The sequence below is a fragment of the Nesoenas mayeri genome (assembly GCF_963082525.1).
Source record: "Nesoenas mayeri genome assembly, chromosome: 4".
Classification (NCBI taxonomy): Eukaryota; Metazoa; Chordata; class Aves; order Columbiformes; family Columbidae; genus Nesoenas; species Nesoenas mayeri.
In genome coordinates this window covers 49,753,493-49,779,448 of record NC_137540.1, presented here as the reverse complement: position 1 = coordinate 49,779,448, position 25,956 = coordinate 49,753,493, and the positions used below count along the sequence as shown (strand labels likewise).

General features: G+C 39.0%; 1 protein-coding gene across 3 annotated transcripts; it reads right to left on the bottom strand.

Annotated features, from left to right (window-relative positions):
• Positions 1–1,430: 1,430 nt before the first annotated feature.
• On the bottom strand, positions 1,431–25,891 carry USP46 (ubiquitin specific peptidase 46; the record flags this gene model as incomplete). 3 transcript variants are annotated; one of them, XM_080344045.1, is made up of 9 exons in its annotated part: positions 1,431–1,532; positions 2,546–2,624; positions 3,451–3,648; positions 3,946–4,029; positions 6,068–6,144; positions 9,563–9,792; positions 12,087–12,300; positions 12,985–13,065; positions 25,856–25,891. In XM_080344045.1, 9 exons carry the CDS (start codon positions 25,889–25,891, stop codon positions 1,431–1,433), a joined length of 1,101 nt encoding a protein of 366 aa, XP_080200171.1. The 3 variants fall into 3 exon arrangements, with proteins under 3 accessions (XP_080200171.1, XP_080200172.1, XP_080200170.1); XM_080344046.1 differs by having other exon boundaries at positions 12,087–12,264; XM_080344044.1 differs by lacking the exon at positions 25,856–25,891 and adding an exon at positions 24,715–24,786.
• Between the last annotated feature and the right edge of the window lie 65 nt (positions 25,892–25,956).

The following is a 25,956-nucleotide window of genomic DNA, read 5'->3' as shown; positions in this document are numbered from 1 at the left end:
CAAACCAAGCAAGGTAGTTACCTGGTGTTACCACTGCCGCAACCTGTAGATCCCTTCTCATACCTTATTGATACTTTCATCTACATTCATTCTTTGCCAAATTCCAGCATGCGAGTTCAGCACTTTTATTAGCCAGTACATGAATGGTGCCAGACAAATTCACTCAGTAACATCACAAACTAAGCCTTTTGATGTTTTTAAAATCAAACACTCCAGAGCCCTGTCTGTTTCTGTGGTGACCCAGATGATGTCAAACATGTCTGAAATGTTAGATATGACATATAGAAGAGACTGGACAATGCCCTCAGACACATGGTGTGAACTGTGGGGTTGTCATATGCAGGGTCAGGAGCTGGACTCAATGATCCTGTGGGTCCCTTCCAACTCAGGACATTCTATGATTCTGTATACATGACAGTGTGTGTAAACTAACGGGTTTTATGTATTACGTTGCTCAGAAATGGACTCTGTCTTAAGAAATTAAAATGGGAGTTACAGATATTCATAGAATTGCAGGATCAAGCCCTATAATATGTATTGTATGTACAATACTTATTTGAATGGACTGTGTAATTTCAGTTCTGATGGATATATGTGAGCAGTCTGGCAATTTCTGCAAGCTCAACTAAGAAAACAACCTACGATATTGTTTTAACAGAAAGATAAGTTCAACCTCTATAAATGTAATTTATCTCTGTATCATGTCATCTTGCTCCTTTTATTCCAGTGCTCTGCAAGTTCTGAAATCTCACTTCATCTGTACTACCTCATGATAAACAAAGTGACTGGACACAGCGAATTAGTTGCACTGTAATTTAAATCCCTCTATGTGAATTTTAGGCCTGAGGTTATGCACTGGAAGTTTTAACAACATAGGGCTTAAATTATTTTGGAAGAACATCTTTTTGCAACAGAAAGTAACGTGTAAAAAAATCCCCTATGCAATCACAATTCCATCATGAAACAGGTGGGTTTTTTCTTATGCTTAAAATGAGTAAGTTTATACCAGGATGTATTTAAAGGAATGCTTTGTAAATTTGTACATCCCAAAGCCATGTAGAAAGTTTTAAACAATTTTGCCCTAAATGCAATGAATGCTTTCATACAAAATACTACTTTAGCTGGATTTGGTTTAACAGTTGACATCCAAATCTTATTACCTGTAAACGTTAGTCTGTATAAATTCCACTAAAATCTGACTGCAATTAATTCTTCAATCAGACTTAAAAACTACAAACATCCCCTGCAAAACAAGGTTCTGCATGTCAAAAATGGATGGTTATAGTCAATACCACATAGACCAGTTAATAGGAGACAGAGTGTTGTTGTTCGACCACACAAGATGTGGTCTGTGTAAAAGCCAGTTCAGGGGGACTGTCACCTTCTGTTGCGTGCAGCATTGTTGTGTGCAATTGTCACAGTTTGCCAAGTCACTCTCTTGACTGATAGAATAAAATATAGCCAGACTCTGAATTTTTTGATATATCAGAGGTCAGACCATAGAATTCTTCAATAGCTTGAGCATCTATTTTCTGCAAAATAAATAAAATTGTTTAATGTGCTGTCAGGTAAAAGAAATACCAAACATGAATGAAATGATTCTATAAACACAAAAGACAAATAAAGTAATTTGTTTCAGGGTAGCAAATAACAAGTTCTGTTTGCAATTTAAGTGGGGAAAGGGTAACATTCAGGGGCTTGAGCCCTTCTGGTCTCACTCATGGAAGTCAATAGGAGTGTTTGTCTCAGAGAACCTAACCGAATTAGGCTTTTCCCAACAGCAGAGAGACTCCTTGGAATGCAGTAGTGAACACTGTTAAAACACACAAATGTGACCACGGGACCCCACCTTTCTGCAGTTTCCAGAAACCCTCTTCAAGACATGACATATCCAATGTCCCAGTGCTTCCTTTCCTCCATTGGATTTACTTCAGGGAAATCAGACTCCAGACCCCAGTTTTGCTAAGGTGCCACAGTGACATAAAGGGTTTGCTTAGGAACTAATTGCAGTGTGCTTAGACAGAATCTGTAATAGCTGTGGGCCAGATCCCGCTCTAATTTACATTCAGACAAACCAAGACTGACTAGAGTCCTGACTTTCTTGTAACTTCCCAGTTGTTCAAAGATTGAAATTCTACCGCAACACTAACTTTATCCAGTCTAATTTTGCCAAGTGATACTGCCAAGAATTGCAAAATAGTTCCTGGATGTTTTAGGTTTTGATGAATTAAATTTATTTTATTAGATATGAATAAATGTTCCAAAATAATTAAATCATTCCAAATTAAACCCTTGAAGTCTGATATTAAAAACATTTGATGTTGCTCTGAAGTAAAACCCCCTCTGACATTGACATTAAGAACCACAGGATTAATAATTGTGTTTGCAATCTTAGTTCAGCTCAACTCTGTTAGCAATGTCACATTACAACCAAACTGTAGCTTTGCAAACTAGTAATCTGTACCCAGATCTAGATCAGAATTTCAACCCCAAATAGAAAGAACATAAACACAAATATTGTGCTCATGACCTTCAGAATACTGACCTCTACAATGTCATCATCAAACAAGAGCCAAAATCCGTGACTTTTCACAATAGTAATATAATGCCCTCGATTCGGTCCACTAGAAAGCAAAACAAAAACACAAAACCTGAAATATTAGAAGATACTGTTGAGTCCATTTTGATAAATCCATTTCTATATACAAGCAGTCTGAAGTATAACTAAATGTTATGAAGAACATAGTAAACCCACCCCTGGCAGTAGAGACAACATGTACTCTGCTCACCTTTTTACTGACTTACTGCAAAGATTTCATTGACTAAAAGCTAAATGTGTTATTGTCATCTGTGCTGTGACCATTTGCAAATTAACCTATAGAACACTTAAAAATTTGCTCATCACCAGCAGCAACTGTGACAAGTATTTTTAAAACATTACGAACTAAATTTGAGAAGGAAAATTGTTTGGTATCAACCGTGAATATTTGGTTATGTAGTCTTTGAGAAAAGTGAGAATAAGTTGTAATCCTAGAGCCCCAAGGACTTTTTGTTTGTTTTTCCTTTGACAATATCCACTATGTGAGAATCTTTATTAAAGCCGTAATTGTCATTGCCTTGACAGGAGACCAAGGTGCGCTGCTGTAGGGCCTGCATGCTAACAGTGTCTGGCCCTCACAGAGCCCTGGCTCTCAAGCTCGCTAAGTGGGCTGATGAGGAAATAGTTGGCTCCATTAATTTAAGCCAATCTTGTGACTTTTGGAGGCCTGAGACATTATTTTTCAAACAAGTACAGATTTACTGAGGGAGGGTGGCTGAGAGGTTCGGGCCATGTTGGTGCAGCAGCAGGGTTTGTGTCCTCCCTCCCACTCTCCCCACATTTTGTCAGGCATGCCTCTCCGCTTGGCAAATGTCTGGCAATAACCCAAGTTACACGTGAAAGTATCTTACCTTCCACAGTGAACAACAACAGCTACCAAGTCATACATCCGATCTAAATTGACAGCATCACCAGATGTGTTGAACAGACGTAACTCCAGAGGAAATACTACTCGATAAGAAAGCTTAGTATATCTGTGCAGTTGCTCCATGTATTTGAATCTCTTGAGGTGTAAGGCAAGAATCATTGGCAGCTTTTTTACTCTCATCCTGTGAAACAATTACAGCATATATGATAAAGACCTGACCAATTCAAAGCTATTCTGTCTTTCCCTAATGAGTAAACATTTGCATTATAAAAGCACTTAGTAAGTAACAGTAGTCGACTAGCAGTAACTTCTAGACTAAGACACATGTAGTAGCTTCAAATCTGCTTGTATGTTCTCTGGTGCACACAGAGAAGGCAGTCAGGGTATAAAGCTTCTGGGTATCTAAACACTAAATATCAATGAGAAGGTTTGTCAAAGCCCAGGAGAGTCATGGTTAAATAGCCTGCTCTTCGCTTACCTTTTCTGTGCCTCTTGTTTACTGCAGCATGTTTCACAATAGTATTTCTGTTCACTACATAATGTCTCTGTGTTACTGAAGTCTCTGTAAATAAAGACAATTATCAGTTCTTGAAGGCTCTTAACACTTTTGCCCCACTTCTGCTGATGAACTGGAACCCTAAAAAGACACACAGGATGAAATCTTCTCTCCATTAAGCCTGAGTATCTAAAGCAGCTGTACTGGGGTTTGCAAAGGGACTTATGGTATCTGGCTGCTGTGACAGCCCTATATACAGAGCTGTGCCCTTCCGTAGGATATGGGAGAGGGTCAGATATTTCAAAGTGAGACTTATATCCTGGTCTCCTATGTATCAAGGGACTGCCTAGACTTGGGTGTACTCACTCGATCGTCCAATCCCTTTTAAAATTATTTGCAGAGTGGAACAGCTTCAAGTGCCACTTCTGTCATCCTCAAATAGCAGGCATTTTGAAAACTGCAAATACAGACATAAGCACCTATCTCCCAGCTTAAGCACACAGGTTTTCTTGTGACTTTGGGCCTCAAATATATCTGAAGCCCAGAACTGTCCTGTTGATTGCACCTACATTGTACCTAACAGACTTCTGAACTCCAGACTAATTTGGACCCATGCTGACCCAATAATCTCCAATTTAGCATTGCAGTCCACATGGACAGAGGCTGAAGCTGTGCTGTCTGCAAGTTCAGCCTGCTCCCACAGTAGGCAGCACAGAATCGTCTTAACAAAGGCAAAGGGAGGATTCTGGATGATTATTTCTGCCCAGCATCATCACCACAGGTGTAGATGGAAGAGCTGAAGACTATATAGATTACCAGGCCATAGATTATTAGAAGTTATTTACATAACTTCATAAAAGGTTGACAGAGCATGACAGAGAGGCACTTCACATGACTGAATAATATTTATACTGAGAATGCTTTAACTAGTTATGTAGGGTTTATTTTCTTTTTTTTCTTGTTATGGTCTTAAACAATTTGATCAGGAAGTGCTGAAATTTAGGACAAAATACATCTCTTGAAAGATAACATTGCAACAAAACTTTGACCGTAACTATGATTATTTACCTAAGAGAAAAATAAAGCATGATCACTGGAAAATATTTTCTTCAATGGAAAACATTGATCTCAAACATCTGATTTCACATTTGAATTTGAAGACAAAAATAACTGGATTCTGACAGTTCCTCTGAAAAACATGGTAAACTTTCAGAGAATCACAAGTGAAGAGCTGAAACTTCAGAAAATAGTAGAGATGGGTTATATGTGTAGAGAACATAATGCTGCAAGATTCAAAAGAATGTGTTTGTGTACGTTTTAGGTCTTCTATTAAGGAAGGAATCTGATGTTTATTTTCAATGCCTAACACATAAATTTTAAACAAACAAAATAACACAAACACACCACCACCACCACAAACCCACCTCAAAAACCAAACTTGTGGAATGTATTAGTTTCCTTTTCACCTCAAAGTGAAACAATGGAAATAATATTTTTCTAACATAAATATATACAGATAGTAGAAATTTGATAGATATTGATTTTTATTTTTATCTCTGAAGTATTTGTTTAATAGTTAAGAGTGTACTAGGAGCAGAACTGAAACTTAGAATAAAAGTCCTCTCCCGATAATTTGAGGCTGAAGCACAGAATAAGAAACTTATATGGCAAAAAAAGTAGACGTTTGAAATCTTTCACCCTCTAGGGACTCTGGCATTCATTCTGCAAAGCACACACTTAACTTTTAATATGTACGTAACTCCTAATCAACAAAACACTTGAGTAGAAGCTTAAAGATAAGCACACGTAAATCCCTTTGAAGCCAATTATTATTCTGCAGTAATTCTTCTGGATGACAAGGCAATCAATTATCTTATTTTTTTTCTCTTTCAAACACATAAATTGAAAGAGAAAGTGAGTAAAAGAAAATATATTCATGTACATTTTGTCATTAGAGGAAATATCCAGTTTACATTATTTTTCTTCTACTTAAGAAAAGCTCAAGACCCCGATGTTATTCTGCTGCTCTTTCCTGTACCTACTAGGCTTGGGATATTTAGCAAAGTCAGATGGAACTGTCTACCAGAGAGGTGTATTCGTTTACCTTAGACAGTGTGTAATTGATGTGTTCTGCTCCACATCAACAGAAAGGTCAAGAAAATCTTCATCTTTGCTACTAACCTGTTGCAAAAAATATACATGTAAAACAGAGATGTAGTAAAATGTCATACATCTAAACATTGCTTATATCTACGTGCAAATGTCAAAGACAGAGCAATTTCTGCAGAAATGAACTACACAGAAATAATTCATGACAATGCTTTTCAGTTTTTTTCTAGTTCACCATGACTGTAGTTACTAGTAACTCTACCAATCCAGGTTTCACGTAATTTAGCTTCTGTCTGTTCCACTTATTCAAACCCACCAACCAGTGACTGCCGTCTACTGGTCATTAAAGGGGGACCATCATCACCTATATTAGATGTGACTGGTGTATTATGTATGTTCCCTTGTTAGGCAAAACAGCTTAGTTTCTTATTTTACTGGAATTATATTCACCATTTGTATAATATATTACACTATGTAATCACAGTTTATGCCCTACGTAATTATCTCCACTATTAAGGATGCAATGAAGATATATTCCAAATAAGTGTCTGTCAAGAAATTAAATATTTAACCATGTTGTGATTTCTTTCCAGTGAGAGTTCCAAAAGCTAGCTTTGTATTTCTGGTTGACACAGCTGCATTCACTCATTGAATATTGTTCCTAGTCAATAATTTTGATTAAATAATTAAAAGATTATAGGTAAAAATGGCAAAGTGATGATACTCTGCAAAATAATTTTGATTTTTCTGATTTTTATTTTTTTAAGGAACAAGAGGAGAAAAATTCTAATAAAGAGGTTTTATTTTCTAAGAACAACCTCAAATATTTTCAGAATGGCAGATCTTGATTTTTGCTTTGAAAATTATTTTTTCACGTAGTGTTTAATCTTGAAGATGAAAGAGTGTAAAAAAATACAAACAGATAATTGTAATACTTCAGTGAGTTAAAAAGACTGCAGAATTACTTACTGCACATGAACTTAGTCATATGCATAATAACCATTTTGTTTATAAAATGCTGCATGAATGCACCATATTTTGCCTCCTATGACTACATTTCCTTAGAATAAATAAATCATATGACAGGATAGTTAAGTTTGAATCAAGAACTTCAGTGAGGGGTGGAATCCATTGTTCTGACACAAGTTCCTCCTGCTCAGATTTCTGCAGTTCTGTGGATGTGGAAGTTACGTCCAGCTTTCAGCTCATCTCTGTGTTATATCAGAAATACTATAAACACAGTGAATGCAGCCTGTATGCATCTTGAATCCAGAGGAACACCTTCAGCAGGATGAATCTTGATATTAAGATAAAGTGCACCCAATTAAAATGAACAGCAGCTCTTCAGACACAAATCCTCCCTGAGACATGACTTGACCCATGGGACAGGAAACCACAAAACTGGCAGCAGTCAACTGCAGTATAAACACACAGCTGGAATTTGAAAGGTAGAGCAACAAAGCTTGAGAGAACATTGCGTCTCTACAGCTGGAACTGGAGTTCTGTCAGATGCACGACATATCAAGAAAGAGGTTAAATACTTGGAAAAGTCTTTGACAAGTATAGTGTTTCATTTGAATGCCACAAAGAAGCTAGGAATTTTGTTATTGATTTCAAAATATCAAATATTTACTGGAAGAGGGAGATGAGCTAGTTGTAACAAGAATAATACAGACCGAAACTAAAGGTAGCTGGAAAATCAGATGGAAACTGCAAGTTTCACTCTGAGTGAAAATAAGAACTACTGGAATCTAATGATTCTTCATGCACTACATATTGATACTTTAGAAAAAGAACACCTTTGCATCCATTTTACCGTTTCCCAAAGATTTCAAGATAAAATAATAATACAAGAAAAAAATCAAACAAACTAGAAAAGTATCCTCAGTAGAATACAGTATTTCTGCATTCACAAGAGGCTACAGACAAGCCTTCCCACAGCAGCAGTAGTTAGCATTATTTTTTCCATAAATCTTGGTCACTTGGAATTACAAATAGGGTATTGTGCAGTTTTGCTGTTATCCAAGGACACATCCTGACTTCAGTACAGTTTGTCTGAATAAACACTGGATATTAGTTCATAATTAGGCCACAGCCATTTAAAGAAGCTTCTGAGTTAAAAAATAATTCTATCCTTTTGCTTATTTTAACTTGCTATTACTACTTGGGGGTTTATAATTGAAATAGATTAAATAAATAGTTTTCAATCTCTCTCACGTTTACACTTACACAAGCTTATTCCAAACTTGGTGCAACTCGTCCTTTTATGTTGACTATCACTGCATAATTATTCTTACTCTCTGACCCAAATCCCCAGAAAAGTCGTATTTTCTTGGAGTACAGCGCTATTCTTTATAATTAGAAATATTGGAACATGTTCTTTTACACATCTAGGACCTGGGTAGGGTTTATGTCATGTAACTTTAGCTGTCCAAAGTTAGATATTTAACCTCATCTTGCTTTCTGAAGGTATCTTTTCCTCCCATCTTAATGCAGGTGATCTAAAGATGCATTTTCTTTAGAGGAAGTCCTTGGCAGCGGTACCGGCCTGAGTTAAAAACACATGATTGTGAGATCACTTTGCTGACCCAGTTCGCAATATTGCTGCACCAACAATTGCAGCTGCTCAGTAACAACTTGGAACCAGAACAAGCTGTATGGAGCAGACAGAATGCCTGATACTGCTCAAGACTTTTTGTGTCATGACGTGACTTGGAGACAGATGGAGAGAGCTTCCTGCAGGAGCTCCTTTGCAATCTCCATCATCTACAGAAGGAGCTAAGAAAACTAGTTCATCCTTGACACCCACCTTTTGTGAAGCTAAGGTTAGGTGAAGTTAATTCCAAACTTTTTGGAAAGTCAATGTCACTATTCTTCACTAAACAGATTTTTTTTCCTGTCTGTGTTAGTCTTTCACATAGCAACCTCACAGAAACTTTTTTTTTCCCTTTAAGTAGAAGCGTGTGATTGAAAACCACATAAATCGATATGAGGCTTGTAATCAGGTTTCCTAACTAAAGCTACTTTTTACTCATACTTCAAACATGACAGCCTTCAAGCTGACAGCATTCTCTAGAAAATATTATGGAGATAAGAGTACAAATTGTTAATAACAGACCCTCTGTATGCCAGTCACATTCTTAGGATTGAATTAACACAAATTCATCCGAACTTTTCACTTATTCATGGAATAATGATGTTAATATCTTCTTCCAAAGTTACAGTACTAAGGAACTGTATTGGTTAACTAGTGAGGATATTAACTGTAGAGATATGTATTAGGACAGCAAGACTTGGCATAGATTAACCAAGTAATGCCTAGAAAAATAAATTTTTAGAAAAGAATATACTCACTTCAAGAAGTTATGTCTACAGGAATATCCACAATTCTCAGATGTCTGAAAAATTCATATATTTATATATATAAAATGTATCTACCAATTAATGGGCAACAAGCAAAAAAAATATATATATCTATCCCAATGCTTACGGTTTCACAGTTCAAACATCTAGTTTCGTTAGTCAGTGTTCCCTGAAAAATCTCATGCACCCAGGTGAGTTCTTGTTTATTGTTCTCTTCAGCTTCATTCATGTTGCCATTTTTCAGTTTCCCATTTTGCTTTTCCTGTTTCTTCTCCTCCTGCAAAATGTCTGCGATGGTGTTCAGCAGGTAATTTAAAAACTCATGTGCATCCTGCTGCATGTAATTGTCAAAGAGATCTGTGAAGAAGAGAGTTGAGATTTCAAAAGTTAAGTATATCCTCTCCTTCAAGAAAGCAAACTAAATTCATTATATCTTTTCAAATAAATATACTAGTCCTTGCTCAGCAAAGCATTTCGAATGATGCCAAAAAGAGCAGTTTTGCAGCCATGCTGGCTTCAGTGAAACTACTTTGGGAGAAGGTTTCATCTCACCTAACTTCAGCTGCTTGAAAGGTTAGGCTCTCTGTGGAGATGGTTGTGTATGCTCCCACTACCGTCAATGAAGAAAACAAGTGGGTGACTCAGCATAAATTAATTGCTTAGACTAGATGTCTAACTTTAGACAGCACTGACTCCCACTCATATATTCCAAGTCCCTTAGACACTTAGGAACATCACAGAGTTTGGACAGTGAGACATGTGGCTGGGGCAGCTGAAGACCTTGGATACTGACACATACCAGTGAGCTGTGTCTGGCTGGGATGCAGTTCCGTGTCCTAACAGCCCACACAGTGCTGTGCTTTGTACATCTGGCTGCAGTGGTGTTGGTAACACACTAACGTTGTGGTTGTTGCTGAGCAGTGCTCGTGCAGCATCAAGGCTGGCTCTCCAACCCCCCCAGCCTACCAGCTTTTGGGGGCAAGATGTTGGGAGGGGACATAACTGGGACAGCTGACCCAAACTGACCAAAGGGATATTCCATACCATGTGGCATTGTGTTTAGCAACAAAAGCTAAAAGAAAGGAGTGGGGGGCATTCACTGTTAAGACGCTTATCTTCCAGAGCAGCTCCTGTGCATACCAAGAGCTTGCTTCTCAGGGAGTGGCTGGAAATTACCTGCTGATGGGAGGCAGGGAATAAATTGCTTTTGGTTTTGCTTTACTTGTGCATGCAGGCGTTGTTTTTTGTTTGTTTGCTTTGTTTGGGTTTTTTGTGTGTGTTTGGTTTTTCATGTGTTTGTTTGGTGTGTGTGTTTTGTTTTTTAAACTGCCTTTATCTCAGTGCATACATTTTTCTCATCTTATTTTCGTCCCTTGTCCTGCTGAGGATGGGCTTGAGAGAGCAGCTTGGTGGGCGCCTGGCAGACAGCCAAGGTTAACCCACCACAAACAGTAATAATAACAGTATTTAATGAAGCTCATCTTTCACACACACAAATCTGATGAGCAGAGACTTGTCCTTTTCAATAAGAAATGCTTGCAGGAGGAGGGGAGAATATCTCAGCGATTTAGTACAGACTTCTCCAGTGAAGGCTTAATTTGCCCACCATGTTGAAGTGAAAAGAATCTGTGTTCCCAATAAATGTGTATTTTTATCCCCCTGCTCCTGAAAAAGCTCACGTGGATTTCCTCAGAAAATATGGCAAAGATCCTTTGTCTTTGCAATGTCTAGCCCAGGTTAATACACATTAAGTCTGGCCCTAATTTAAAAAAGCTGAAAACATAAAATCCAGTCCCTAAAAGGGATCCCAAACAGTGTGGGGGCATTTATCACCACATGACTCAGAGCTAACTTTGTCACACTTTCAAACGCCTGCTCTGGAATGAACAGTCTGCCCATTTATATGCTGTCACCAGGAAGAAATTTCTTCCAGGTGTTCAACTTTGTCTCTTCATTCAAAGCTCCCCCGTTTCTAAGCATACCACCCACATTGATATGAATCTAGGCCAAAATGGAGCTGTGTGGCAGGCTTCCTTATTTCAAGATGTTCCTCATTTCCCTTAGACAGAACTACTGCAAAATTAAGCATATGCTGTTGCCAGCGTAATGCTTAAAAAGGGCTTGATGCTTCCCAGAGTGAGACTTTGCCCACCACTTCTATGAAAAAGAGCAGCAGTGGACATGTAGTCCACTGAATACCCCCACATACATAGTTACTTATCCTCCAGGTGTTTTGGGGTAGTGGTGCTTGTAGCCCTCCTAGGTCACACAGTTTCTATACTGCGAACTGCCTGCAATGGTTTTCTCTGCTGTACTGCACCAAAAAAAATAATTAAAAAATTATGACAGAGTGTCACGCTATTCCCAGCCCCAGGTCACTGTTCTGAGTGGTCTGTCCCACCATGCTATGAAAACATCATTAATTCATGCACCTCTGGGAACGTATGAAACCTTGTATGGTTATTATTTCAAGCATAATATCATGTATACAGATACTGAAACATTAATATCTAAACCCTCAAAAGTACTAAAAGCAAGTTAAAAAACTAGCCTGAACATCTGATTAATATGACCACATTGTCCCTTGAAGCCACGTTTATTTATACTGATCAACATATTACTGTCTAAGAGGATTCCAGTTTTCTGCTTACCATTCTCTTTTCGTAACCTTGATATGAACTTCTTTGGTGGAATAACTCCAACTTTCTTCTTCTGAGTAGCAATACTGTGGAAAAGATCTGCCAGGCAAGTCAAGAGATTTTCCTTCTTTTTCTGTTGGGCCTTGTATGATAATACATTTTCCCGAAATGGCCGGCAAAAATACAATGCCTGCAGCACGGAGTTACAGTAGCAGGTGTTCCCAAACTGCCATGTAAAAGTAAAAACAGTCTTAATCCCTGGGCATCACAATAAAACTAGTTGCTTCATTCAACTCTGGCTTCTATGTCCCTATCACATACCAACCATTTTGCCGTGCAGCTACTGTAGAAATATCTTCCACACCCACCCTTGACACTTCACAGGAAAAAAACAGACCAAAACAAAACAAACAACTATGGTGTTCTAAATTAACTAGGATACAAAGCAGAAGTTTCCGCTTGCAAGAGTTATGTTTATTGTAGTGGATCTCATTAAGCTTGTTTCCATATATTAATACACTCTTGCTGGGCTCTATCGTGCTGCTCGGTAGCAGAATGACTAATGTTTTCAATGGAAAAAATGCTATATCTGTTTTACTTATACGGGAATAAACAATTTATTAAACAGCCTTCCCACTCATGCTCTTTTTAGTCAGATAAAAAAGCTTCTCCTAAGAAAGTCCCTGGTGCAGGCTGCTGTACCAAAACTTGCACATATTTGCATCACTTCCAGAGACTGTCCCAACAACAAAACCCCACTAATCAACAACCAAACCTACAATCCTGCCTTAGAACAGGACCGGAGGAAGGAAAAATAAAGAAAACAAAAACAAAAAAAAAGACACCAATGTTCAAGTAACATCAAAGCCATAGTTCTGTATATGGTTTGCCTACTGAAAATGGTACTTACATTGACCAATCCAAAATAGTGTTCATTGATTGGAAACTGCTCTGGGCCAATGTCTTTTTCCAGAGCAGAGGCATTGGTGCCCTAAAAAGAAGATCGAAAAATTTATTTAGAATATTAAGGCTCTAAAATAAAGTAGTAGCAAGACAGAAACTCATTTTTTCCTTTCAACTACAATTAGCCAAGCTAACTCTCTCGTACTAATAATGCGCAAGCACGAGAGTCACATGAGCCAACAAAAATATTTGCAGTTGTAGGTAGCTGAGCTGGTGTGACCTGGACACTCTAGTAATGACTGATTAGAAGCGAACAGGTCACAACAACAGTGGTTCTCCCCTCATCCATCTCCATCTTATTTTTACTTTGTTCATAAACAGCTGGATTCCATTACCCTCTTGCTTTGTAAAAATACTTGCAGATATGAAGTGAAACCATTAAAGGTATCTTGAATAAACCATTTTCTAGATGTAGGGCAGGTTTTCAAAGCGTTACTGAAACTCCTCTGAATCCATTCTAATTCGTCAGCAGCCCTTAACAATACTTGGGCTCCAGACAGGCACCTACTTCTAGAACCAGCATCACAAATGCTAAAAGCAGGCGTAACATGACCTGCCATTTTGTCCTGTCTAACATCAAAGCTGCAAACTGTCCCATCTCTCAGTCACTGCCTCAGTGTGGCAAGTTATGATCTGTTTTATCTTCTCTCCAACAACAAAGTTGCTTTCACGGCTACTGGTCTGTGAGCACAATCACTAATTTCGCATGTGTTACAAGTAGTTCTGCTGTATTAAAATGTCTGTGTTAGATTACCAGGCAAGGAAGGTAGATTGCTGCCAAAGCCAGTCTCGTAACTGCTGTCCACTGTATAAGTATACAGATCCTTGTAGGACCTCACTAAAAATGCTGTATTTGGACAAGGATTCCTACATACAATCGTTAGAGTTAGCCAATATTGAAGCTGTGTGACAATTGCTTTACTGACATCATACATTTATCGCCTTACGGAACATGCTTTGGAGTATGAAGTATTAATAATGATGCCTTAGAGTTTCCTTCACACAAGAACAGCACAGTTGGTTGACTTCCATAAAATCATATAAAATGCCCCTGTAAACATGTCAACATGTAAAACACCTGAAAATTTCTGAAATTTCCTGTGTTCCCAAGGTTTTTTTCAATATAACATTTGCTCAGAGGGCTCTTCAGCTCAATTTTTCAAGGTTGTGATAATCAAAATAATAATTCTGGTGTCCCTTCCCCATCTTCTCCCCAAAGCTTGATTTGTATTTCCTTACTGCACCTACCAGCACCACTGCTGGCTGTATTAGATTATAATTTCATGTCAGGTCATTGACAGAAGATGATTTCAGTCAAAAGCATCAGTGGTGTGAAACTCAGCACGGGTGCTCTTTGAGAATTTGCAAGCCTTGAAAGTAAAACAGCTCCTTCAAGTTGGCATCTTCCAGAGGAGCTCCCAAGATTTTGTATTTCACGTTCCCTTATCAGATCTCTTTCCAATCTCTCCATTTCTCTCTCTCATACACAGCTCATTTCTCAGGCTGAGTGAATGTGATTTCCCAGACTTTTGAGACCAAAGTACTTCAGCTGCACAAAGCTCCATAAAAACTTTAAGGGATGTGTTGTCATTCTTTTGGACTCTGCTAAGCCTCAGTGACAAACATGGAAAAAGAACGATCTATACAAAGTAATTATTGGCTACCTTTCAATGGAGATGACAGCATGATAATTATGTAAGTTCTATATGAAGATTGAATTCTTTGCTTGCAGAGACAGCCTTGCCGAAGAAATTCAGCTTCTCAAGAGGGAGGAAACTGATAGACATTTGCCCATCTGATATTAATTGGGAAGTAAACAGCCACTGTTACCCTCAAAACTTCGATAAAACAAAAGCGTGACTACAGAAGATTAATGCAGCTTGTGAAGAAAACCATTTCATAATACTCATCGTATGACATTCAGATCAAAGCAAAGGTTTCTTTTGATTACAGATTTAGCATTCAAATCGAGTTCCCTAACATAAGAATGAAATGAGTGTTTTTCCAGTTTTGCAGGAAGTATTTTCCAAACTCAAAAAAATTTTCCATCTGGAATTCATGGAAAATAATATATCTAAAAAGTAACCTCCTACTTAGTGTATGCTGTTAAACAAGTAGAGTGCAAGTGCTCTGCTAACTGGTTGCTCCTACATTACTCATTTTCTTTTCCTCCAGGGCCAGGGTTTCTTACTTCAGAGGATGCCAGATGGTTTGAGAAATTCTTTCGAGCATCCAAATTGTCTTGCAAATATTGTGAAAAAGAGCAGGAATCAAGATTTACCAAACAAAATTACTACTGAAAACCAAACAAATCCATAATATGCACTAATTTATCTTCACATAAAAACAATACATTGCAAGGAAATTTTCAAAATGCATGCTGTTGAAACAATGTATGCTGAGTAACAGCTCATCATAGAGCTATAGGTTGTTCTCCAAAACCAGGTCCTGGCTGTTGTAAATGCACAACAAAGCACCACTGTATGCCAGTTTCCCAGTAAAACAGAGAGGCTAAATTTAGTCTTTGGGTAAGCTGACATGACTCCCGTGGACTTTATTAGGAGTTGTGCCTTCTTACAGGAAGGGCAATTTCAGTCTGCTTTGTTTCAAGGTGTCCAAAAAACACTGTAAAATTCATAGAAAAAGAGGAGTAGGAAAACAGGTGAGAAGCACTGAGACCTAATACTTCAAAGCAGTGTATCTTTTTACATCGAGAAAAGACAGACTATTAGTGAACTTGAGCCATGCCATGCTACATTGATTTTTATATATGTGTTTTGCATAGGAAGGTTCCTCAAGAAACTGTGGACATGATGGAAGAAGAAATTATTGGAAATCTTTCCAGTCAAAGGAAACCAGAAACTGCACACCCAAGCCACATTTAAACTGGAAAAAACCACATTATTAGAGATGAGTTAAAGATCATTTAGAACTCAGTTTAAACCAACCATATCAAATATAGAAATAATGTTAGCCTATTGAGGCTAATCTGCAGCAAAAATCAGCCATGACTATTTAACATGTTTTTAAGCATGGTTGTGCTTCTTTCCACTCCCACCAAGTCAGTTTTGTCACTTCTGCAGTGGAAACCGGCTCAGACATTTTGAATGCCATCCATCCTCTATGGCAGGGGTGTGGAACTCATTTTCACTGGGGGCACATCAGCCTCGTGATTGCCTTCAAAGGGCCGGACGTAATTTTAGGACTGTATAAATGTATTTATACATGTATTTAATTATAAATGTATTTATACAGTCCTAAAATTACGTCCGGCCCTTAAAAGGCAACTTGCTCTATGGATTTATAAATGGTCTTGTGGTTCAGCTAGGAGAAATATCCTACTGCAGCTGACTTTACTGTTGTTTCATAAAAAAACCACTGAGAGTGGCAGTGTGACCACAGAGCCTGAGCTGAGGAGAACCCATGTAAGTCAATAAACTGGGATCTGGGGCTATTAAATAAATTCACATCAGGGTATAAAGACAATAAAGGAGACTAGCTCCTTCTTAAATGAATACCCTAATGAAGGAAATGCAACAAAGTGACTGCGGTGGCTAAACCTTATGAGAATGAGAACTAGGTCAATGTGGAAACTCCTACTATGTATTCTGTGGTGTTGGTGAGCTTTGATTTCTCTGAAGTTTTACCACTTAATTCAACAATCAGTATTCAGCCCTTATAAAATGGCAAAGACATACAGCTGGAGACATAGCCAAGCATGGGTCAATTCAGGCTAAGCCAAGATTTCAACCACAGCATCGTTCCAAAAACATTCTGGCCATATGACCTGTATTTTTTCCTCTCTTGTTATTTTGCTCTAGGCTTTTCAATGGATAAGTCTGCCAGTTTTCATTTCAGCTGAAATTTCTGATAATGATGCTAGGAGTTTAATTTGTGCTTTGCATCACATGAAAGAGATTAAGTAAAAAAAACCCTCTTGTTCCATTGCACTTTAGCATGTAAACACAAATAATGCAGGGGAAAAAGCAAAATGCACCAAAAAAACAACCAACCACTTCCCCGCCCCCCCCCCCCCTCAAAAAAAAAAAAAAAAAAAGCCCCAAAATCAAACAAAAAATCCACAAACAAAAACAACGACAAAAAAACCTCAAACATCAGATTAGCTCATTAAATCACATGCAACAAAATAACCTGAATACAATTATTCTGTGGAGGGTGAGGAATGGAATAGAGCCAATACAGAAGATCTTGCAAACAGAAGACAGCAAATCAGACTCTACTTTCTAGTGTGACAGAGCTATAAAACACGGCAGTAACTTTCTAGAAATATGTATGTGCTTAATTTAAAGTAAATGAGTGCAGTAAAGAAATCTCATAAGTCACCTGTGGAAAATTATTAGATAAGTATCACAAAATAAACAGAAACATGGTATGAATAGCCATCAAACAATAAAATACAAAATAAGAAGTAGCAAGAAATACCTTGGTCAGGATAAAAATCTAACAAATATAAGAAAAAAAAAAACCCACATAAAATCGGGTAATGAAAACTGAAATTTAACAAATATACTAAGAACAAAAGACCGATAAAGGAAGTTAACTGGGCCATGACAAAGGGCTTCAGATCATACACAGCTGTGAACTAGATTTCTTTTTCCTTAGCATTCAGGGAAAGTGAGAGCAATGTACTAGAAATAGGACTGTTTCCTGAAGGGAGAAACCGAACACTTAAGACAAACTAAGGGTGATGTCTGGGCTGGTAGAAGAGAAATTAAAATAAAAATAGAAATGGCTTCAGGGGCAGGCAGCATGAGTTTTGGGATTTTGGAAGGCACAGCATATGGGAAGGAAAGGAAAAAGAAGATAAAGATCGTGAAAGGCAGTGATGGGTAACTCAAAATAGAGGAAGCAACTGTAAATGAAATCCAAAATTAGCTCCTAGAAGCAACACACAGAAAATGAGAGAAGAGCGAACAGTATCACACCATACAGTATATATGCAACTGCTTTCAATGGACACAGCACCAGTCCTTGATGTTGGACTTTGAGTGTCCTTGGGGACAACGTCAGCTTCCAGAAGAGGGATGGTGAGTAACTGGAATAGCTAATCCAGCCTCATTCCAAACTCACAAACCATAGATGGAAAACCTGAAATATTTCTGTATTTTTTAAAGTGTAAGCCCCACAAGATGGTCAAATTTAACCAGATTAGCTTTTATTTTTTCTTCTGCAAAGCAATGTTTTATTGCTCCTCCAGAAGCGCTATGTTGTGACTTTGTTGCCACAAGATAAAAGAGACATGGTGCTGTGAAAAATATCAGGGATTATAGTAAACAGTAAAAGGATATTGACTGACCTAAAAACCACTGCATACTCATGTTTTTAAGGGAAAGGTGATTTAAAACAATGTAACTAAATAAATTATTTTCGTGCCTTTTGTTCCAAAAGGCAAATTATAGGAGCTTGAAAGGAGATGTCCAACTTGTTTTTGTTGATGCACTAAATGATCTCTAATCAGAGATTTAAGTATTACATATACCATAAATAACTTTAGATCTTTACTGTGTGGTTACCAAGAAAGAGATAAAAATTGAAATCCTGAATCACTTAAAATCTTGGACAAAGTGTTTAAGGCACTTAGTTGTATATAACTTTAAAACCTTGTTTTTCTCAAAGCACAAAGTGTTACAAGTTCAGCATCTAAATCCGTAAGTAATGTTTTTAAAAATATTGACCTTTAAATTTTCCATTATTAAATAACCTTCACCAAACTGCAATTCAGTATTCTTTCATAAATCAGTCTCTATTCCCAGCTTAATTGTTCTTAGATTAGTGGCAATCAGCCTTTTCCTGGAACAAGTAGCAAAAGCTTTTTTTTTGGCCACTTTCCTTCTTCAGAACACATAACCTCAAGATGGCCTCACAAGTGAAAAAGAGACTGAGGTTTGCTTACAGACTATAATTTCTTCAATAACATTTTTGTGTGGGCCACCCAGACTGCATGTGTGGTGCCTCGGAGCATTCTAAAGGCAAGGCACCTTCCAGACTTCATCACAGCTGCACCAGCTGGAGTACTCTTTGATAACCTGGAGACAGAAGTAAAAATATCTTCATTAAGTCTCAATATAACGTGAGTTATGGGGGCTGCAGTTACGTTGCAGGACAGGTTTAGAATTCAAAATTGGTTTTGACAGTCAATTTTTTACTTTATTATTTTCATTTTAGATAAATGCTCTAAAAACTGTTGAAATTCAGCTGAGACAAGTGCAAGATTCTGCACATGAAAAGAAGAATCACCTGTACGTGTACAGAATGGGAAACAGCTGACTAAGGTAGCAAAGAAAAGCAAAACAATGCAAAGTGAGAAAAATGAAGTATGGAGACTATAGCATAGTGTAAGATGAATAAGCATCAGCTGTGCAGCGCTATTGAAAAAAACCATAACAACAAGTGTAGGCAAAATAATGAAATTCTTGCAGACAGGAGTCTGCAAAGTTCTTAAAGTAACTTTCCTGTTTAACTTGTCGCTGGTAAGACTGCAGACAGGATCTTATGTCCCAGATTGAGGTTCTAGGTTTCAAGAAAGAGGAAGGTAACTGGAGAGAGTCCAAAAGAAAGCAGTCAGAATTAGAAATTCAACTCTAGAGAAAAATGACCAGTAAAAAAAGAGTTGAAGAGGGTTGTGTTGCGTAAGACAGAAAATTCTGAGGCAGGGGATGACAATATTTTCAAGTACATAGCCTGTTACAGAAAGGAACTAGTCTGTTCTCAGTCTCAAGGGTGGACACGATGAGAAGTATGAATCTCAAATTACAGCAATATAGAATCAAGTAAGACATCAGGAAACATTCTAGTCATAAGGACTTGAAGCATTATGGTGGACTGCCTAGAGAGATGATGTAGCCACTGCCACTGGAAGTCTTCAAGTTAGGTTTACAAAATGGAGTTCCAGCGGACAGTTAGAGACTTGATTGTCGTAGGACAGTTTAGATGCAACTATTATTAGGTCATTAGTTGTGAAATCAAATAACCGTAACACACAACATCCAGTAATGGCTGGCTCAAAACCATCACCACAGCAGCTTCTCTGCAGAGGGTGAGCATATCTAAGAACCCACAGAGCCCTGATGGTGGAGATGCAAGCTCATTTCTTCCCCAGAAGTACTGATATACTGTGGTGCTAAGAGCACATAATGTACATAAATGTATGTAAGTGTATCTACCAAACAGCCAGCCAAGGACAATTTCTTGTGGCTAAATGAAGATCAGAAGAGATTTTGCTGACTGCTTCTCTGACTGGCCATGATTTACACCCAACAGACTGTGGCTCTTCAAGCCCATCAGAACCTGACCTCCTGCATGGTACCTGCCCACCACCACCACACACAGTTAATCCGTGTTCAGATTCTGCTTTTAATCCCATTTCTTCTGCAATTTAGACTCGCTCAGCCTTGCTGAGCTGTAATTAAGAGGATCCTTTATTAAGATATTTTGCATAACCACTGGTTTGCTCTTAATTCAGCAACTTGAAGCTAAAGACTATGTGCATCTAAAGAAACACACTGTAAAACATACATTTTATTCATAAATTGTCCTGTTGTCCTTATCTTCTAAACAACTAGTAAGTGCATGATAACCACTTTAGACATAAAAAAGCAGTATTCATGCAAGACAAGCCTCAGTCATTAGTCCAGGTTATACATTGGAAATGATACATTAGGATGTTTCTTGCTTTGCATATCCAATGTACTTTTTTTTTTGTGGAGTTCTGTTTGTCTTCTGATGGAATGCAAACTCCTGCTTGTCAGTTCAGTACCCATTTGTCAGCCATACTCTCAAGTTTCTCATTACTGCAGAAAGCTGTTACAAAAATTAGACTTCACATTCTCTATAGTTTTTGTATTTTTGTTTCTCTATTTGCTATATATGCCATACTGAAATTGTGCGCTCTTAAGCCTATGCTTCTAAAATTGCATTGCTTGAACTGCCTGTAATTAATCTTTTCAGATGTAAAAATCTGTTTGCCTTTATTAACCTAAATATGCCTTCAGATAGGTGTTTTGGCATATGTTATTCTGCCTTAATCTCTGTTTATGAGAAGTTTTAAAAGTCCTGAAGAAATACATGCTGCAGGTTGTTCAAATGAATAAATCCAGTTGAAAGTCATAGTCATCAATTCTCTAATCCAGTAACACTCTTACTGTACAATGCAGAATTTGACTGTGTTTACAGCATTACAGTTGTAATTCTTTTCTATCAAGCATTTTCCAAATCTGTGTTTGTATTTTGAGTTCTCATTCTGCCAATGCTCTCTATTCAAACAAATCCTGCAACAAGTCTCTATAATCATAACATGAAAAACAAACAAAAAAACCAACAGTTATTCTTGTTTGATTCCTGAATGTAGAGACTCCCAAGTTTATATGTTTTTCTCTACAACTAGTTTCTAGGGTGGTTAGAAACTTTTGTTTGGTTTTAAAAACGAAACCTGAAATTCATAGATATTCACGAAATTCCTGGTGAACTGTGTGAATGTTTTCCTGAAAAAAAACCACAGTTGTTATGAAAGTCATAGAATCTATGAGAACAGGTAACATGGAAGCCCAATTAATAAAAACCAGAATTAATCTGAGAAATTGCAACTGATTTTTTTTCCCAAAGGATATCTATACAACTATCAGGAGCAACTGTGAGGTATCTCAGATGATATCTTGTATCAGAAGTGATCTGAATTTTTTCAGAATGTCCCATTGATTAAATCGACAGAGCACTCTGAAGTGTGGATCAGATTATTTCAAATACTATTACAAAATTATGAGAGAGGGGGATGAGTACATGTTTTCAGCAGAACACTAAAGGGTATTTAGGAGAAGTATTGTCCACAGAATTTGCTAGCCATCTCTGTAAAAATACATGTCAATACATTCTGGAATGGTTAGCTGTCCTTCACTGCACATAATATCCCTAGGCCACAGCTGCAGCATGAGCTTAACTCAGAACTCAAGGTTGTGCCAAAAGCTCATCAACAAAGAAACACACTGCAGAGGATTTCAGTAAGCAACAATCTTAAAATGCCAGCATGCCTATCTACCTTTGAACCAGCATTTTGTACTTGAGTCATCACATTATCTCACAGAAACAATATCAAAAACATTACAGCACCCCAGGGGCTAAGAGCACATCCTTAGTTTGTGTCTACAGTCTACAAGGGTTACATGACATCAGGTGTGGCTATTCCCTCAAACAGGATTTCTTCTTCACATCTACTGTGCCTGTACTACATATAATCTGATGGTTGCCTATTGTGTACCTCCCTTTGTGGTGAACCTGGTGTGCAGACAGAGCTGATAAACCCTCTCAGTGTCTGAAAGGCAGGTAAGAGGAACATCTTTGGGACTAGACATCCCTTTTCAGTGAGGGTGACCACTGTGCCCATATAAGAGCCCCATGGATTACTTCAGGCACAGTTGCCTTCATTCCCTCCACCCGAACAGAACACATCTTAGCTCTTTGGTGTCATTAACCAAATCAGTGGGGGCCGGGGGGGGGGGGTGGGGGGGGCGAGGGCTAATACTATTGTTATTATAACTAGGGGGACAAAACTGTTAAGAGACAATAGAAGAATTTTCTTTAATTCTAGATGTTGTGTATTTGAATATTTATTATTACAAATAAATGGGTCAAGCGGAAAGTTTGCACCTAACATTTTTTCTTACTGGGTAGCTCCTACTGTGTCTGCCTCAGCATGTGAGAGCTTATCCAGTGAACATATGGTAGTAAATCTCTTTTGCAAGCAAGTTAAATATTGTCCCTGACTTCCTTGCTTCACTACACTTGTTTTGATCCTTCCTGAGAGAGACCAAATCTCTACCATCTTCAGGAGACCAAAATTACAACCTGAGATACTAGACCTCAGACAGTCAATTAAATAGCAAACATGCATCCTAAAATGCTGACTAGACAGGTTCCCTTGAACTAAATTCATCCAGCTAAATTTAATCTATTTTTCCCCTTCAAGACACCAAAGTACTTGGACAAACAAACACAAAAACCTTGTCAAGAAGGACTAACATTGAAAACATGATCTGTGTTCCATTCAGAAAAGGACAAGTATTTCAGGACCGATTCCTCCCCCTGTCTCTCTCCCCTTGACCCTCCTCCCAAGAAAATCAGCTAGACATCATCCAGGTTTTTGCAAAAGTTAAGGAAAAAAAACACTCTCAAGTGGAACAGGAATGGAAGAAAGATAAGAACATAACGTTTTTTTCATTACTGTGTTCAACCAAGTTAAAAAACTTAGAAACATACTAAAATTACGTACCAACAGCATTACGTACCAAAATATATTCTACTACCTAAGAATCATGCAGCTACTTCCTGGTTCACAAAGTGTAAGTAGTTCGGTTCTTCAAGCAATATGTTATACTGCAGGAACAGGGTCTGGGAATTAACATCTTTGTCTTGTAGATTTCTACAGATGCACTAAATCAACCTAGCACTGCGAATATTCAGGTTTTATACTGTTAAATGGTTCCCTTATGTACCTCTAAAAGTCCTGTTCTTATGGAGGGCTGTCATAGGTCTTCCTACAAACCATTGAGTTCAAGTCCAGCACCACATCTAAGTGAACGCATTTTTGTAGAAGCCATAACTCAGTGTTGCCAATACTTCCAAGAATGCATGTTTCTCTTACAGTCCAAATTCCTGTAGCTTTCTGAAAATCTCAGTTTTATTTGTTTGTTTTCCTAAAACAACTTCCAGTCCCCATGGGTTATCCAGAAAATACTGTGACCAGCGTAACACATCATCTCCAAAAGCTAAGTACACAGACCCCAAGGATTATGTAGCTTTAAAACATCATTATCATTAACTCAACTTCACCTTCCGTCACAGTATTGGTACTATGAGCTATGGTACTATTGCCTTGAACTATGACCCTCTGCATGCCTTTTCTGCCCAAGGCTCTAATTCTTCCCTTCAGTCTCTCCATTTCTCGGATACTACTTCTGCAGGATATACTGGCAGCAACAGCCAAGCATGACATCATTAGAACAGCCTCATCAGTTTTGCTGTGAATCTGTTCAGTCTTTGGGAGAATCATACTGTATACAAGTGCATCTGTCTGAAGCACACGGAAGAAATCATGGAGTTTCTAGTACTTTATGCTGGTGCTGAAGTCTCACAACCACTTAGAAGTCTCCAGCTCCCCTTCATGCGGTGCTCTCTTATGCAGCCTGCAGGGCATCACACCCACCATTCTTCAGCAATAAAAACCAGAGTCTGCCTCAGAAGGAAGTGCGTTTGGGTTTTCTCCTCAGTCCTGTACTGTTTCCTAAACCTTTCTTTGCAGTATGCCAGGCCCACTGTCACACAGGACTGGAAATTATCAAGAACGATGAGAAGTTTAGAAAACAACTTACTTTTTGGTGAAGCGTGATGACCCAAATTATCTTACCCAAATCTGTATTAAGCTTTTTAACCCCAAATCCAACCCTCCCTCCCTGCACTTCAGAGCAGATGTTTCGAAGGGAGAACCGAGACTTAAGTCAGAACTATGTAAGCATGGGATATCCTGAGCATCCGGTTGGAAAGAAAAGAGCAAGCCCACTTAAGTGGAAGTGTGAACACATGGAAGGGGAGCAGGCTCACAATCTACCTTCCCTCCCCCAGACTACTGCTGCTGACCCCACAGCAGCCAGGTCTCTGGGGCCATTATGCCTGTTGCCTTACCCATTCTCCAGGGCAGGTAAATGGTATGTGTGGCAGTACCAGCACCGGGGCACCACATGGAGTGAAGCTGGCAACTGCGTACAGCTACTTTTGAAGAACCTGGAAATAAGGGGGAGTGGAAATACAGACTAAACTAACAAAATGCACAGAAATAGGCTCATCTTTGGTTTGCAGTGGGGTGCTTAGCACACATCCATTTCTTTCACAGATTTATTACTGCCTCACTGTAGTAACAAACCTTGGACAGGCAAAATTCGAGCTCTCCCTTTCCCCACCAAGAAGTTTCAAAAATCTAAACCAAATCAGGTGTTCCAAGTTTGCTAGGATTAAAATTAGACCCAAGCACAACACAGAAAGCATCCTTTCGGCTCTTCCTGAGGAGGAAAGTGGCAAAGTCTGAACATGACAAACACGAATATTAATGTTTCCTTATTGCTTCCTAATTGCCTAGTCTGATTTAGAGAAAGCTAAGTGATTCAAGAGTACTTGACAAACAGCAGTCCTCTCCAAGAGGCATGCAGTGCAAGCTAAACCTTGATGTCAGCTCTAAAGCCAAGACTTCCTGGAACAGGTACCTAGCATCGGGATCAGAAAGCGTACTATCAGGTATCTGAAGATCCTCGTTTTCTGTATAACCTGGGGAGCTCCTGGGCCCATGAGACCAGAGGGTGCCTCCCTGAGAGGGTTAAATGCGGTCACTGACTTGACGTGGATTCAGAGACCAACTTCGTGGTCCTTTCGCAGGATTATTTAGGGCAGGCGGAAGGGCAGGAGGAAGAAGGGCTGTGGCTCTGTCTGCAACACGTATCGGCCGGGGCCAGCCCCGCGCCGGAGGGCCCCGCACCGGCTCAGCATCTCCGCCCCTCCCCGGCCCACTCTCGGGCTGCTCCGGCAAAACTCCTCGGGACATCGCCGCTCTCCGGCGGCCAACTCCGTCTCAGGCAGGTCCTGGCGCAGCCTGCCCGGCGCCCCCTCCTCCGGGGGCAGGGATGCAGTCGCTTCCTTTGCCTGCCGCCCCCGGGGGGAGCCCCCCGCCACCCCTCCGCCGGCCCCAGCAGGGCCTGCCCCCGGAGGGGCTGCTCTGCCGCCCCCGCCCCCCGCCGGCGCGCCTGCCCGCCAGCACTCACCATATTACAGATGGAGGCGATGTTTCTGACAGTCATGAGTCTAAAGGTTGCAGCGATCCCACACCGCCATCTTTATAAGGTGAAAACAGCCCCGCTCATGG